General features: G+C 39.3%; 1 protein-coding gene across 3 annotated transcripts in view; it reads left to right on the top strand.

The window, feature by feature from the left end:
• The first annotated feature begins 2,159 nt into the window (after nucleotides 1-2,159).
• Nucleotides 2,160-15,679, top strand: part of stk39 (serine threonine kinase 39) — a 30,696-nt gene continuing 17,176 nt past the window's right edge. For 2 of the 3 annotated variants that reach the window (XM_070437741.1, XM_070437742.1), the window contains exons 1-12: nucleotides 2,160-2,359; nucleotides 3,913-4,025; nucleotides 4,350-4,458; nucleotides 4,787-4,928; nucleotides 8,080-8,135; nucleotides 11,398-11,507; nucleotides 11,600-11,701; nucleotides 11,858-11,991; nucleotides 12,294-12,342; nucleotides 12,447-12,512; nucleotides 14,593-14,664; nucleotides 15,075-15,197. In XM_070437741.1, coding sequence (XP_070293842.1) covers nucleotides 2,254-2,359; nucleotides 3,913-4,025; nucleotides 4,350-4,458; nucleotides 4,787-4,928; nucleotides 8,080-8,135; nucleotides 11,398-11,507; nucleotides 11,600-11,701; nucleotides 11,858-11,991; nucleotides 12,294-12,342; nucleotides 12,447-12,512; nucleotides 14,593-14,664; nucleotides 15,075-15,197 — 1,182 coding nt within the window. In that variant the 5' untranslated portion in view covers nucleotides 2,160-2,253. The remainder of the gene's footprint in view (nucleotides 2,360-3,912; nucleotides 4,026-4,349; nucleotides 4,459-4,786; nucleotides 4,929-8,079; nucleotides 8,136-11,397; nucleotides 11,508-11,599; nucleotides 11,702-11,857; nucleotides 11,992-12,293; nucleotides 12,343-12,446; nucleotides 12,513-14,592; nucleotides 14,665-15,074; nucleotides 15,198-15,679) is intronic. The other variant, XM_023981187.2, reaches the window with a different exon arrangement.

The following is a 15,679-nucleotide window of genomic DNA, read 5'->3' as shown; positions in this document are numbered from 1 at the left end:
GAGACGAACAACACCCGTGCCAATATATCCTTCAAACACCTGCTTCGAGGGTTACCAACATATTCAAATAATGAATAGAGTATTAGCAGATACAGTATTAGCATCTTAGTAAATTCCACATAGTTGTGTTCTGTGAGTGTCACTGAGTAGGCTGGTACCCCATTTCATGGGAGTACAATCCATAGGTTAGGCTGTACAGYGCAATATTAATGTCCAATATACATGCACACAATAGACAGACTGGAAAGGTGATTTCCCACAATCAAAGTCCCGCAATAAGAGCTAAGACGCTAATATTTGTGTAAACTCTACATAGTTGTGTTCTGTGAGTGTCACTGAGTAGGCTGATACTCCATTTAATGGGTGCACAATCCATAGGTTAGGCTGTAAATTTAAGTATGCCCCCAATGCAATTCTGAATTCAAATACATCCACAGTGCAATCAACTGATTTTTTAAAATTAACTAATAATTGTCTTTTGTTGAATTTATATAACAACATACCAAACTTGTTTAGCATTATGTAGTTCAATTGTGGCATGATTCCATWATTTTTATCCGTTTGCGTCAGTTTCAATGACGGACTTTTATTATGATGCGAACCTCCGATTCCACTGTTGTTGCTCACGCTGTTGTTCACAACACACTATTTTCTCCCTCGCTCTTTCCAGTGTAGGGAAGTAGAATGAATCAGGCATCTACTCCTCCGCAAGTGATTGGTGCATTGAAATGTCACACATGCAGTCACTATACAAAGGTATTCACGCATAAGTGGTGTATGGCACTAGCAATATATCTTCAATTATGATTTTAGTTTACTTTATGGAATAGGCTGAGTTTACCTTGACTGTTGATGTTTTTTCTCCTCAATACAATGCAGAATAATACGATTATATTGTTATTAGTCTGAAGTACTCATTGAATAATATGTTCCCGACTTCCTGTCCTGACTGTTTCTGACACATTTTGGTTAGGCAAATGTCCCATAGCCATTCAAAGCAAAAAATAAATACATGAAACACGCACTGTATCAACATGAATACTTAGTCAATCATGCCACCCTACTTACCAGCACACTCATAGCAGAAGAGCTGCTGTATAATGTTCATGTCGAGGAAATTATAGCATTAATGAATTAATCTCGGTTTACCCAGAACTAGTCTCACGTAATTGTAGCCTTGGCAGACGAATCTTTCAACAAGAGATTATAAAKTAATAGATTTGTGTAAATACAGAATGTGAATGTGTGTATTAATTTTATAAAATGAGGGGACCTCATAGGCATTATGTATTGTAGGGCCTCACAAATGTTGGTATATGATTGAAGGTGTAATATTGCCATCTAGTGGAAAGATTTTATTATTGCGCGCTGTGATACTTTGTAGCAACTTTTATCATCCAGGGTACAATGTAATATACAAAATAAAGGGCCACATTCATTGTGCAACTTTCACCACAACGACAGTTCATCACTGCGTCATTCAAAACRTCCAGGCTAAACTGTAACCAACGCCATAGGCCTAAAACGAATGAATTTGTTCAAGTTAAGTTATTAATCAAATAATAGGCAATTCATTTGATTATATTTGATTTGGCAACTAACAAAGACAACTTTCAGTTGGAATTTACTTTTGTTTGAAAAATGTCAACTTTAATAGGCCTATCACAACATTTCAGGTGTTTTTTTTCAGCATGATTAGGCCTCATATTTGAATTCAGCCTATTCAACGAATAATCTAGAGAAATAGGATAGGCAATCTTAAATATGAACATAATTTATTTTCATATTTAGCCTATTGGTTGTTGTTAAAAACCATATAKGGTAGACATTTTAATATAATAGGTTATAATAAAGTCAAATGACACATTGCCGTTGTGGTGAAAGTTGCACAATGAATGTGRCCCTGTATTTTCCTGATGTTTTCATCGCAAGCGGTAGTAATGCGGAAAAGTCTAAACGGGATCCTTGGGACGTCCCAACTCTGACGTCACCCTATTGAAGTTGACGTTTTAAACGCTTAATGTAAGAGTTAAGGTAGGGTTAAGGTTGGGTAAGGGTTATGGTAATGGTAATGGTAAGGGCTATTCTTATGGTTAGGGTTAGGGTAGGGTTTAGGGACGTCCCAAGGATTCAGGGTAGCACTAACCGTAGTAATGCTCTGCAGCAGCTGACACTTCTGTAGTCAGGAGTGAATGCACATTTTACAGTCTGTGGWCGTTAAGTAGCTAGCTCAGCAGCAGCAGCAGCAGCATCATGGCGGAGCAAGGCGAATCTCCGGCTCCTGTCCAGAATCCGCAACCAGTGCTGACAACGAGCTGGCCAATTACCAGGGAGTCGTACGAGTTACAGGAAGTCATAGGTTAGTAGGCTACCTTTCTATAGTGTAATGATATAATGTTTTATCATGGATATGGCTCGGGCGGTTATCAGTGGTGAATGACGACGAGGGCCTACCGGCTTTTTCATATTGAACAGCGTCTCTTTAACGCTTTGCAATGCGGATGTTAACAACCTCTATTTGCTTGCTCTTGTTAGAGGAAACCACTTATTTCATCATATTGAGAGATATTTATAGTCATTGTAAAGTTGTATTCGTATGGGTAGGAATTTAATGTAAATGCGTTTTTTTATGCAATCCTGAACGATGCTCCTTTATGGCACATGTCCAGTAGGCTAATATTTAAATAGATGAGTCTATGCATGGATGCAGTCCTCACGGGAATGGCATGTTATCCTTCGGTAGAGAAGGGATATTGAATTGCATGCCACTCTGAAGTTAGTAAGAGGATCTACTGTTAGGCTACATGAAAAAAAGTAAACACGAGTAACATTCAGATTTAATAAAAGTCCAACGTTATTATACTTATTATGATTATGATGGGTATAAGGCTATGCAAAAAATAGTCTACTTAGTAAGAATGTTGTCACAGAGGATTTAATTGTCTCTGGAAAAGGAAAGACAAAGACAAGCCTATAGACATCATTTATGAGCCTTCTTCTGTCAATGTATTATAATAGTTGTAAAAATAATTATATACATTTTAAGATGTTGCTTTGCCTCACTGTAAGCAATATATAGTTTTTATTTTATAATCCATAGATAAAACATTACAGTGGATAAGAATGTTTAGTTTATTGTTTCAGCAGGTCAGTCAAGTTTCATAGGTCATCAAGGTTTATTTTCACTTCTATTAGGTTACATCAAGGAGTTATAGAACTGGTTACATTGTAACAATACTGAGTGTCACTCTCCACTTCCTCTACTGCTAATAATGCCAGACCTCGTTTGGTAGGCCTATAATGCAGTTATTCACAGTAATTCCCCAAGTACTCAAGGTTTTCTGCTCATTTAAGAATTTCGGCACCTGTGAACGGTGGGAGACATTTGAGCTGACACTGACAGCTAAAGAAAGCCATATCAGTGCTGATAAGTGATAGCACTACAACCATGAGCTGTTGTGGCTAGTCAGTCATCTTTTTTTGTGCTTATAATCAACTGTTGAGCAGTCCGATCTCCTCTCATCCTTATCTGTCACCGGCAGTTGGCATGGTGTGTACTATGTCACATTCTTAGTACAAGACAACTATAGCCTAGCATGGCCTGGTTCTTAAATAAACCCCTCTTCATAACTTTGTCTTTGGATACACTGACTGTTATGCAGAGGAATTAACATGTCATTGGAAATATGTTTGCACATACTGTATTGGTTCAATTCTGTTCTGAACTTTCATGGAATATACATTCATTATTATTTAAATGTCACAAAAAAACGTTTAATATCCCAAACAGACACACAATGATACTGCATGTTTCAATGATCCCGTATGCTGTTCACCTTGGTCACATTTAATGTTACTGTACTGTCTCCTGCCCTGTTTTATAATTGCGCCTCTATTTGTCTGTGATACCAGGCAGTGGGGCCACAGCCGTAGTGCAGGCTGCCCTCTGCACCCCCAGACAGGAACGCGTGGCTATAAAGAGAATCAACTTGGAGAAATGCCAGACCAGCATGGATGAGCTATTGGTGAGAGCAACAATAAATAAAGGCTATATTTTCATTGTGTGTGACCACAGTGCCTCGGGCCCTCTCTGGCCCATACTTTCTTGATTGGGCTGTAATTTGACATTGCTGTTCTCTCTTGTGTGTGTCTATTAGAGGCTGAGTAGGAGGGCTGTGCTACACTCAAGTGTCCATTTGAAAAATAAATTAGCCATAAGTTACAGCGTTTGTTCACTTCATTTTAGAGACGCAAATTACCTATGAACAATCTTTGTTATAAGAAAGGTTGTCAAAAGATGTTAACTTTAATTTGTTTCTCATATGAGCCTCTTTCCTCTCATACAATAGAAAGAAATTCAAGCCATGAGCCAATGCAACCATCCAAATGTTGTCACCTACTACACCTCATTTGTGGTAAAGGATGAACTTTGGTTAGTCATGAAACTTCTGAGTGGAGGTAAGCTTTGACCTTCACCAACTTAGCAAAATAGAACTGCTAAGTCATGACATTGATCTCATAAAATRTCAACAATCATGACATCTAACAAGCAATTGTCCATCCTTTTGATCAGTTTACTGTAGACCTATGTGCAGTGGCATTAAAAGTGAAGTGTTATCACACCATGTACAGTATATGGCTGGGATGAATATCGAACATTGTAACAAACTTGCTTAACATAGAATGGGTAAATATAACAGTTGACATGGAAGGATCTTATGTAGAAATTGACATACCAGCATTGGGCATTGTGGGCACTGTTTGTCTGTCTGCTTCCTCTTTTTAGGATCCATGTTGGATATAATAAAGCATACCTTTAGCAGAGGAGAGCACAAAAATGGAGTTCTAGATGAGCTCATCATTGCAACCATACTAAAAGAGGTCCTTGAGGGGCTGGACTACCTGCATAGAAACGGACAGATTCACAGGTAAGATACCCTGGAGTCAGTGGCGGTCGGTGCCGTTTAAGATAAGGGAGGACGATTATTTTTTTATGAGCATAGCCTTATTTCTATTACAGCATATTTGATGACTGTCATTCATATTCCCTTCACCCAGCTCATTGTAACATCGATAGGTTTAGGCTACAATATGATACTCAATTTTTTCCCCTATACCTATCATGAGGTTGCTACAACCTAGGCTATTAATGAAAGTTTACAACGTAGGTGCACAGTCGAGAGACATTTTAGTAGGGCTGTCCCCGACTAAAACAAATCTTGTTAGACCTAGAGTCGTCTGTTCTTTCGACCAATTGATGGGAAGACATTTTAAAATGTGTATCTTTCCCTACATAGACACACCCTATGTGTTTTAATAAAATCAACTATACTGTATGTAGGCTACTGAGCTTGTCTGATGCTTTAAGCACACTGTGATTAAATGATAAGACACACAAATGACTCRAGGGAGACAGAGATCAAGATAGCCTAACCAGAAGAAAAAGAAACCTGTTCCCGACCCTCTTCCTCCTGCTTCTGCTGGCATTCACAGATTCTGCTGTTACGCTCCTGCTGTTACGCTCCTAATAGGCTACACCAGGGGTCGGCAACCTTTTCCATTTGGAGTGCCAATTTATCTTACCATTTCTGCCGATCTGTGTGCCAGTTATGATTTTTATATGCACATTTTCGTGGGACAGTTTCATTTAATTTATAATAAAGTCTATGTATCTCAAAATCATTACCATATGGTTAATAACAATTCTTAAAGTAACTTATATTGCCATTGCCAACTATGTCAAATTAGCCTACATAAAGCCAACAAATAAAAACATTGCAGTCTGCAGTTAGAAAATATACTGATAAAAATGAATATCCTATTAATCACATTGGCTACTCATGGCCTGTCTGCAAGGAACTAGAAACATTGTATAAGCTATTAACTTGGGTCCAGCCTGAAGCTTGAACTTGCAACATTGTATACAATATTCTGGGACCTCAGAGTTTGCAGATCCAGTGAGCCCCAGAAAGACATAGCTGTAGTATATTTGCACAAGGGATAAGAATTAATCAGGTAGGCCTATTTTATGATGTTTCCTCCACCCGATCAGAGCATTACATTTTTTCCCCCCCTTTCACGCCAAACGGTTATCGAAAGAGCACTGGAAAGATTTTTGAAATAGGCTACATTGAGGAACTATTGTCATTCTCAATGGATGTAAAAACATACTTTGTTTACTTGGTGTTTGAGGTGAAGAAAAAATGAAGTTCCACAGTGGTGCTGAGTTAAGACAATCAGAAATACTACCAGATCCCCCAAATGTGTACATTTATAGGCCTGCATTTGGGCGCAGGCCAGGTAGCCTAGGCCTACTTCTATGTATAATCAGGTACGTGTCCTTACTCAACATTTAAAGGAGCGCTACAAAATAAACCACAATTAACAAATGGACAACTCCTAAATGKAATGAAATAAACCAAAACTTGTTCACAAGTGTAGCCTAGGTTGTGCGGTCAGCAAACAACATGTCCACTCCGASAATGAGAACGGTAAAAGACTGTAATAATAACATATTTAATGCATTAACATTTATGACCATAACAAAACTAACATTGTAGATTAGAAATTATGTAAATTATTGGTAAATGTTTTACTGGTGATACTGGTGTGCCATCCCCGTGAGTCAGACGGTTGTCTCATGTGCCCAAAAATGTATTTTAGACTGCTAGACTAAAAAAATCTCGGTCTGCTCAACTAAAAAAATCATGATCCCTTTAATAGTTTTATTCTTTCTCGAAACTACGTGTTCTCCTCTCACCTTTTCCCTTTGCTTGTGAACTTCAGTGCACAACACATCCGTTTTCTGTGACCAGGCGAATAAACCCTTCCAAGCCAAACCTTCATATCATAACCGCTAACCGCTACACACATCCTACATCATTGTCACCATATTAACGTCATAGTCAACATAGCTACAAGAACTAACACGTTAGTAAACCCCCTACAATCATGCAGTGCAGTGTACAGTCAGCAGCAACCAGTTTAGCAGTTACAATAAATTAATAAAACCAAAATCTTACCTTAACTTGGAAGAGTTCCAGAGTTGGATAGCCATAACCAGCTAGCTAACATAGCTTTCTGCTCTGTTTGATCCGGGTGTTTGAGTAGGCTAAACTAGCTGCATTGCCTAGCTAAGTAAGTTAAACTGAAAAAAAATACAACAAAATATAAGTCTCTCTCTCTCCCTCTCTCTCTCTCTCTCTTACTTCTCCTTAATTTTTGAAGATATGAATTTGTTCAAAACTGTTCATCTATTGTCTTTCTCTTTGAGTCAACTACTCACAATATGTAATGCACTGCATTGCTAGCTAGCTGTAGCTTATGCTTTCAGTACTAGATTCATTCTCTGATCCTTTGATTGGGTGGACAACATGTCAGTTCAAGAGCTCTGATAGGTTGGAGGACATCCTCTGGAAGTCTATGGAAGGGAGTGAGAACCATGAGCCTCCTAAGTTTTGTATTTAAGTCAATGTACACAGAGGAGGACAGAGCTAGCTGTCCTCCAGCGACACCATGGTTCTACCCTACAGAGGGCTGTTGAGGCTACTGTAGACCTTCACTGCAAAACCTTGTGTTTTAATCAATTATTTGGTGACCTGAATATATTTAGTATAGTTTTATCTAAAAAAGGTAACTGTTTTAATGTTTAACTATTTTTATTTTTATGAAATTCACTGAGGAGGATGGTCCTCCCCTCCCTCCTCGGAGGAGCCTCCACTGCCTGGAGTTTGAGACATTAATTCTTTGCACAGGGTCTTCCTTAAAAGAGTGTATTTAAAAGTTACATAGTATTCATCTATAAAATGTAATCTAAGAGTTACATGGTATTAGTTAAATTGTGATGACATTATCTACTGTTTCAATGTAATTTATTGACAGATTGTGTTCTTTGAACTTGCCTGGATGTCAAGGGCATAAAGAACTAAACAACTATTACCCCCTTGGGCAGTGTTCCAAATGACAGCAGGCTGCAAAACTAATTTGTACACATGGATGCAATTGATCCTTCTCCACTTACGTCGATAGATACTGTTTGGGCATGACTGGGGTGTTTTTGCTGTGTGTGTGTGACCTCAGGGATGTGAAGGCTGGGAACATTCTGTTGGGAGAGGACGGATCTGTTCAGATTGCAGGTGTGTGAGTAATGTCACTCCCTCACCTCATCTTCACCTGTTAAATTGTATTCTCACAGCTCACTGACTGCCACAAAGATAGTACTTTTTTAATGATGCTTCCACACATTCAGTTAATTCAACAGCCTAATCAACATAATGCCAGACTTCACCAATCAAAAGTAGGAATATACTTGTAAAATGGCAAAGATGAATATATTTTTGAAGTTAGCGAATACGCAGTAGTTTACATATTGACTGCGTGTTTCTCTTTCCTGTCCTGATGAACTTTCAGCCCCACTCAAAATACTGAGATTAAAAAGTTAGTATTTTATAAGTGTTTTATTTATTTGCTAGGAATACAACATTAATGTAGATATACAGTTGAAGTCGGAAGTTTACATACACTTAGGTTGGAGTCATTAAAGCTCGTTTTTCAACCACTACACAAATTTCTTGTTAACAAACTATAGTTTTGGCAAGTCGATTAGGACATCTGCTTTGTGCATGACACAAGTAATTTTTCCAACAATTGTTGACAGACAGATTATTTTCTTATAATTCACTGTATCACAATTCTAGTGGGTCAGAAGTTTACATACACTAAGTTGACTGTGCCTTTAAACAGCTTGGAAAATTCTAGAAAATTATGTCATGGCTTTAGAAGCTTCTGATAGGCTAATTGACATCATTTGAGTCAATTGGAGGTGTACCTGTGGATGGATTTCAAGGCCTACCTTCAAACTCAGTGCCTCTTTGCTTGACATCATGGGAAAAATCAACAAAGATCACTCAGCCAAGCCCTCCGCTTGTTTTTTTAGCCCTACACACAAAAAACAACACGATACAATAAAAGGAAAATAAATCAAAAAAATACTATAGAAAGAAAAAAAAAAAGAAATGCAAATATGATACACACGCCATAGAAAGCGTACCATGTTCATCTGTACAAACCATAGTACGCAAGTATAAACACCATGGACCACGCAGCTGTCATACTGCTCAGAAGGAGAGCGTTCTGTCTCCTAGAGATGAACGTACTTTGGTGCGAAAAGTGCAAATCAATCCAGAACAACAGCAAAGGACCTTGTGAAGATGCTGGAGGAAACAGGTACAAAAGTATCTATATCCACAGTAAAACGAGTCCTATATCGACATAACCTGAAAGGCCGCTCGCAAGGAAGAAGCCACTGCTTCAAAACCGGCATAAAAAAAGCCAGACTACAGTTTGCAACTGCACATGGGACGAAGATCATACTTTTTGGAAGAAATGTCCTCTGGTCTGATGAAACAAAAATATAACTATTTGCGCATAATGACCATCTTATGTTTGGAGAAAAAGGGGCTGCTTGCAAGCCGAAGAACACCATCCAAACCGTGAAGCACAGGGTGGCAGCATCATGTTGTGGGGTTCTTTGCTGCAGGAGGGACTGGTGCACTTCACAAAATAAATGGCATCATGAGGCAGAAAATTATGTAGATATATTGAAGCAACATCTCAAGACATCAGTCAGGAAGTTAAGGCTTGGTCGCAAATGGATCTTCCAACAGACGATGACCGCAAGCATACTTCCAAAGTTGTGGCAAAATGGTTTAAGGACAACAAAGTCAAGGTATTGAAGTGGCCATCACAAAGCCCTGACCTCAATCCTATAGAAAATCTGTGGGCAGAACTGAAAAAGCGTGTGCGAGCAAGGAGGCCTATAAACCTGACTCAGTTTCACCAGCTCTGTCAGGAGGAATGGGCCAAAATTCACCGAACATRTTGTGGGTGTTAAAGTTAAACAATTTAAAGGCAATGCTACCAAATACTAATTGAGTGTATGTAAACTTCTGACCCACTGGGAATGTGATGAAAGAAATAAAAGCTGAAATGAATAATTCTCTCTTCTATTATTCTGACATTTCACTTTCTTAAAATATAGTGGTAATTCTAACTGACCTAAGACAGGGAATTTTTACTAGGATTAAATGTCAGGAATTGTGAAAAACTGAGTTTAAATGTATTTGGCTAAGGTGTATGTAAACCTCCGACTTCAACTGTACCAGTTCATAAGTGCATTTAGTTAAACTCAGTATGTTCTGCACGAAACAGACATTTCTTGTATTTCTACAACATGGGGTTGACAATATTTGGGTCTTTCCACAGAATGAGTGCCTTTTGCATCCCTTTTATATACAGTGTATATATATATATATATATATATATTTTAAATTGTGCACCAATTTTGACCCTGTTATATTCAATGAAGTGGCTTTTAATATAGACCACATGGAGAATTCAATAAATCAGATTTTTTATATAAATAAAGACTTGCTAAAGTGCCAAATTTCAGCATGTTGACATTACCCTCCTCAGTGATTTCTAGGAATATTTTAATCCCCCTAACCCCAACATTTCTGCAAGTTTTCACCAACATTGTAAAGCCATAGTTATTGTGTTGCTTTGACAAAGTAATTTCTGAAGATACCTTTTATTTCATATGATTATTGATTCATTTCAAGGTCAAAACCTGTTCCTCATTTTAARGTCAACGCTGTTACATGAACTGAACTGTTGTTTTAATATGGTAAAACTATTCCTTTTAAATATTTTTTTCAAAAGAGGCTATGAACATCTAATAGTAAAATCATAGTTTAAAAGCACTCTTTTTTTGCCATTTTTTTTTTTTTGTGGTGGAAAACTGGTAGATCAAGAATATCTTGGCAAGAAAAGTTTGAACTATTCAATTTGTTTTGTGAAGCTTGCATTCAAGCATGTTACAGTCAACCCTGTTCCTTTATTTGGCACTTAATAGACACTTACTATTGTATTTTCTGTAATTTAACCTCTTGAGATGGGAAAACGTTTTTTTTATTAAGTTGAGCATGTGCTCTTTATGACAGAATGCTACAATTAGGTGACATTGTTTTCCCCACAAAGTTACACATCTCAAAGGGCACCGAATTGGTGGAACGACCYATTTACTGAATAACATAAAGGTAGTCAAACAGGTCCCCCAACATAAATCACTGGAGGCCTACACTCTTTCATGTACTTGGACGACCTTTAGCCTACAAACACTGCAAGGAGAACCATTCTAACATGAATGCAACTGTAGAGCTGGAGTGCGCACAGTTTGTATAAGGTGTATAACATGAAATAGTTGTGAAAGACCTCTTAATGGTTTGAGTATATTTGAGCAAATACCGCAACACATTATTATCCCTTTCTATAAGATGTTAATGAGGTCTAACATTTACATCCATACATGTCATCTGAATTATCCATATTTCTTCATAGATTTTGGAGTTAGTGCCTTTTTGGCCACTGGAGGAGATATGACCAGAAACAAAGTACGGAAGACTTTTGTGGGCACACCATGTTGGATGGCCCCTGAGGTGATGGAACAGGTGAGACTATCTTGTGGCCAGTTTTAGTAACATATACTAGCTGTTTTCACATAGACTGTACAACACTAACAGTAGCTCCGCTATGTCCACAGGTACGAGGCTATGACTTCAAAGCAGACATTTGGAGTTTTGGAATCACTGCCATAGAGTTAGCCACAGGGTCTGCACCTTACCACCGATACCCACCGATGAAGGTGAGCCTGATCACTGCATATCTAGATCCCAGACAGGAAGCGGAATAGGCCTACATCTTAACTAATAAACCATGAAAAGGCAAATTACTACCCTGTGTCTATGTAACCTCTGAGAGAACACTTGAATGTCTTTGACCCTTCCTCTTCTCTTCCCAGGTCTTAATGCTGACCTTACAGAACGATCCTCCCACCCTAGACACGGGTGTGGAGGACAAAGAGATGCTGAAAAAATATGGGAAATCATTTAGGAAGYTAATAACCCTGTGCCTTCAGAAGGAGCCCGCCAAGAGGTTTGTACATGTCTGCCATTCCGTGAACTRCATTAGGCCTACTCTCTAAATCTGTAGAGTCTTTCACTGGTTGATGATGAAGTAAATCTGATGGCCTTGGGAGTTGATCGAGTCTCTGTAGAATGTCAGACACATTTCAGGAGAGTCCTGAAATATAGTCTTCATGTTTAGTGGGCTCACTCATACCCACCCACCCAAGAATATCTATTCTCACACAGACAGATTTGAGGAATTGTACATTCAGTTCTAGGCCAATGATTGGAACGTGTTCTTATATCATTATGTATTTTGCTTCTCTTCAGGCCTACAGCAGCAGAACTTTTGAAATGTAAATTTTTCCAGAAAGCCAAGGTATGATTTTACCTCCAGGATTTGACCTGTTCTTTTTGTTTTTTTGAGGCTTAAAGAATTTGTATGTAGATTTGTTTAACGCGGGTTGTGATTTTCATTTGCAGAACAGAGAATATCTGATCGAAAAGCTGCTATGCAGAGCACCGAACATAACCCAGAGAGCCAAAAGGGTAATGTCTAAACAAACATCCTTCCCAGTAAAGCAGCCCCACTATTGACTGAACATTATGAACAAAGTATGGTAAGATGATAGGGGTTGGCAGCACACTCCACCAGTCAACAGACATTGAGTGTCCTCTCCCTCTCTCTCTTACTGATCAACACTTCATTCACTTTGTGATCAAACTGTTCTGCAAATATGGGCCACTCCTGGAACAATATCAGTCATGCAGAATAGATGTGCTTACAACTCATGCATTAGTGGTCCGTAACGTTGCTCAGACGCTCACTGCAAGTGGCAGACAAAGACAAATGGAATTTAATGTGAGTAGTTAGGTAATGGGGAGGTGCACTTAAACATACCATTTGCATGCTCAGTTTGCCTTGCGGTCACAGTGAACTGGGCATGAGTGCAGCAGTGTGGCAGGAAAAGTTGATATTGGATTGCCATCGTCCTACATGTGGATTACTGAAGTAATGGGTGCGAAGACCCTATTGCCAGAAGGCAAAAAGGCCAGGGTGATCGAGTTGGATGGAAATTCACTGACATGGCATGGGTGACTGGAGGACATGGGTGACTGGAGGACATGGGTGACTGGAGGACATGGGGGACTGTGGAGGTGTCGCGTGACCAAGTCATTTAGCAGAGCATAATGTCAATAGAGATGGAAATGACTCGTGACAGAGTTGTCAGACAGAGGGGAGAACAGTATGCTGGTCAGAATAGTCACAATCATTCAGATCGTGTGTGGGTGGGTTGACTAATTTGGTAAACATGGTTTAAAGGTGCACTATGCAGAAATCGCTCTGCCATTTCCYGGTTGGTAAAATTCTAATAGTTGCCTAATTTCAGTATATGTGACAAAACAGCAAGTATATTGTCGAGAATYATTGTACCATCTAAACCGCTGTGAAATATATTTTCCCTAACCAAAAATATTGTATTTTCAGCTGTTTRCAGCTGGTGTACAAAACCGAAAGTAAAAGACGCAAAAACTAAACTAAAAGATGGGAAGCATAGAAATAGCTCACATAGAGCAAYAGATCTACCACATATTAGACTTGCTTTCAATGAGAATGACAGATCGATAACTCACATTTCTATGTGAATTTGGTTGGGTGTCCCAAAAACGTACATATTGCAGCTTTAATGAGAGATTATGGTTGATTGTAGAATGATTAGTATTCCATTCTGAGGCTGCAATGTAATCATGATACCCTCTGCAGCCAACCCTGATCCACCAAGCACATCACTGTCTGTCTTCTGGTCCTGTTTCACCACTAGAACTGTTGGTGTGCTGTTCTGACCTATGGAGAATCACCCACATTATCCACTCAGCAGACACAGGCTAGCCTGCACAGAGAGGCAGCCTTGCAGAAACATGGTCATCTCAGTACTCTGTAACCTGTCCACATCACCGACCAGATCAGACTTTCTCCCCTTTGACCCCCTTACTCAGTCCGTCTATCTACTACCCTCTCCCTCACTCTCCCTCCCATCCTGCCCACCTTCCTCATTCTGTCTATCTCCCTTCCTCCCGGAGACTCCCTCCTCCTCTGCAGGTGTATTAATTCAACCAGAGTTAATACACAATAGTAATATTCTAGACATGTATCTCTAGGYAAATGACAGAATTTATGCAGTTGTTCATTGGCCAGAAGAGGGCAGCCCTGCTCCTTAGTTGATCTCTTCGTAGGGCGACCTGCAATAGGTATTGATCAAAGATTACTGTGCGTTGCAGCAGTCATTGATGTGCTACGTAATTGAAAGTTGGAAAATAATACTGATATAATACTGAGATTGATTTGCTACGCTAGTACACAGAGGATACAGTATCGATTCAGAGCATTTATAGATTGCTCCTGTAATTTGCCTGTATGTACTCCTTCATCCCATCTTTTCCCTTTGTGCGTTTCTCTAAGTGTGCATGCTCATAAATGTTCCTATTAATATTAAATACTAAATGTAGTTGTTCACATGCTTTGGCAGCTTGATGGTACCGTGTTTGTGTGTAAAGAGACATACAGGCCACTGAACTGTCACATGCATCCACTCACAGTGGACTGATGCTTTTTTTTTTGTTGCTCAAGGAGCCAGAGCAGAATTCCAGGAGCATGGGCTCTGTGTCAGGTTCAGCAAAAGAACTTGATGCCATCAGAAGGGTACATGTTCTTTGACTTAGCCCTAGAATGCTGGGGCTTCCACTTAGATTCATCCAGAGTTAGCTGCTTAAGGAGTTGTGTGTGTTTCCTTTTCTTCGTTTCATTTTTGTTCTATTTTGTTCTTTTGTTCTCTGCTAGCTCGTAGCAGCCATTTTGTAGACCTTATAAACTCTGAGAGGAATCCGAGCCTAAGTGTTTGTGCAATGCTTACTGGTATCCACCTGCACTTTTTATGAAATATTTCAAAAATCTCATCAGCTCATATAGGCCAAGTAAATGCCATTTAATGTTGTGTTGGTTTTAACCTTACTGAGAGAACATTAGAAGGTGTGTGGGCTACTAAATGTGTTTTGTCTCTCAACCTTACAGTTTGATGGGATGTCTAAACGTTTGTGCTGTGTTTGGCCTAGGTGAGGAGAGTTCCAGGTTCCAGCGGCCACCTGCACAAGATGGAGGACGGAGACTGGGAGTGGAGCGATGACGAGCTCGACGTAGGGAGCGAGGAGGGCAAGGCTGCTGTCAATCAAGGCAGGGTAGGTGAGACCATGACAAGAGATGCACATCAAAACTTGGCCACATGGGCTGGGGAAAAAAGCAACAACTAATGTTGAGGGCAATTCTCTATTCTTTTTACCTGTACTTTGGCTAGCTTGATCCTTCCTTTTTGTTTTGCCTTTGTACAGTCATTCTCTAGCTGAATGTATTTCTGTGAAAGCAGCGAGCAAGCTTTGTTTCAGAGAGGGGCCTGTGACATGTCGCTAAAGGTAATTGGTAAGGGTTTGAAGATAKCTGTAGGGGGCTGAGGATGGAGCGGGGAGACAGCTATGATCAAATATAAAAAGGTTCTTTGACATAGATGCCTTACCTGATGTCTCTTACAGGGAGAATTACACAAAGCAAAGCTGCAACAAATAAAATGCTGATAATGATATTCTACCTTGGTCAGTTTTAATTGTTTGTTTCCTCTACGCTACATTATGATAATTATTCTGCAGGGATTGCGTTCTAAGGTGTT

Source organism: Salvelinus sp. IW2-2015, linkage group LG36, assembly GCF_002910315.2.
Source record: "Salvelinus sp. IW2-2015 linkage group LG36, ASM291031v2, whole genome shotgun sequence".
Taxonomy (NCBI): Eukaryota; Metazoa; Chordata; class Actinopteri; order Salmoniformes; family Salmonidae; genus Salvelinus; species Salvelinus sp. IW2-2015.
Note: the sequence above shows the minus strand (reverse complement) of the source record. Positions and strands in the feature narration are given on the sequence as shown.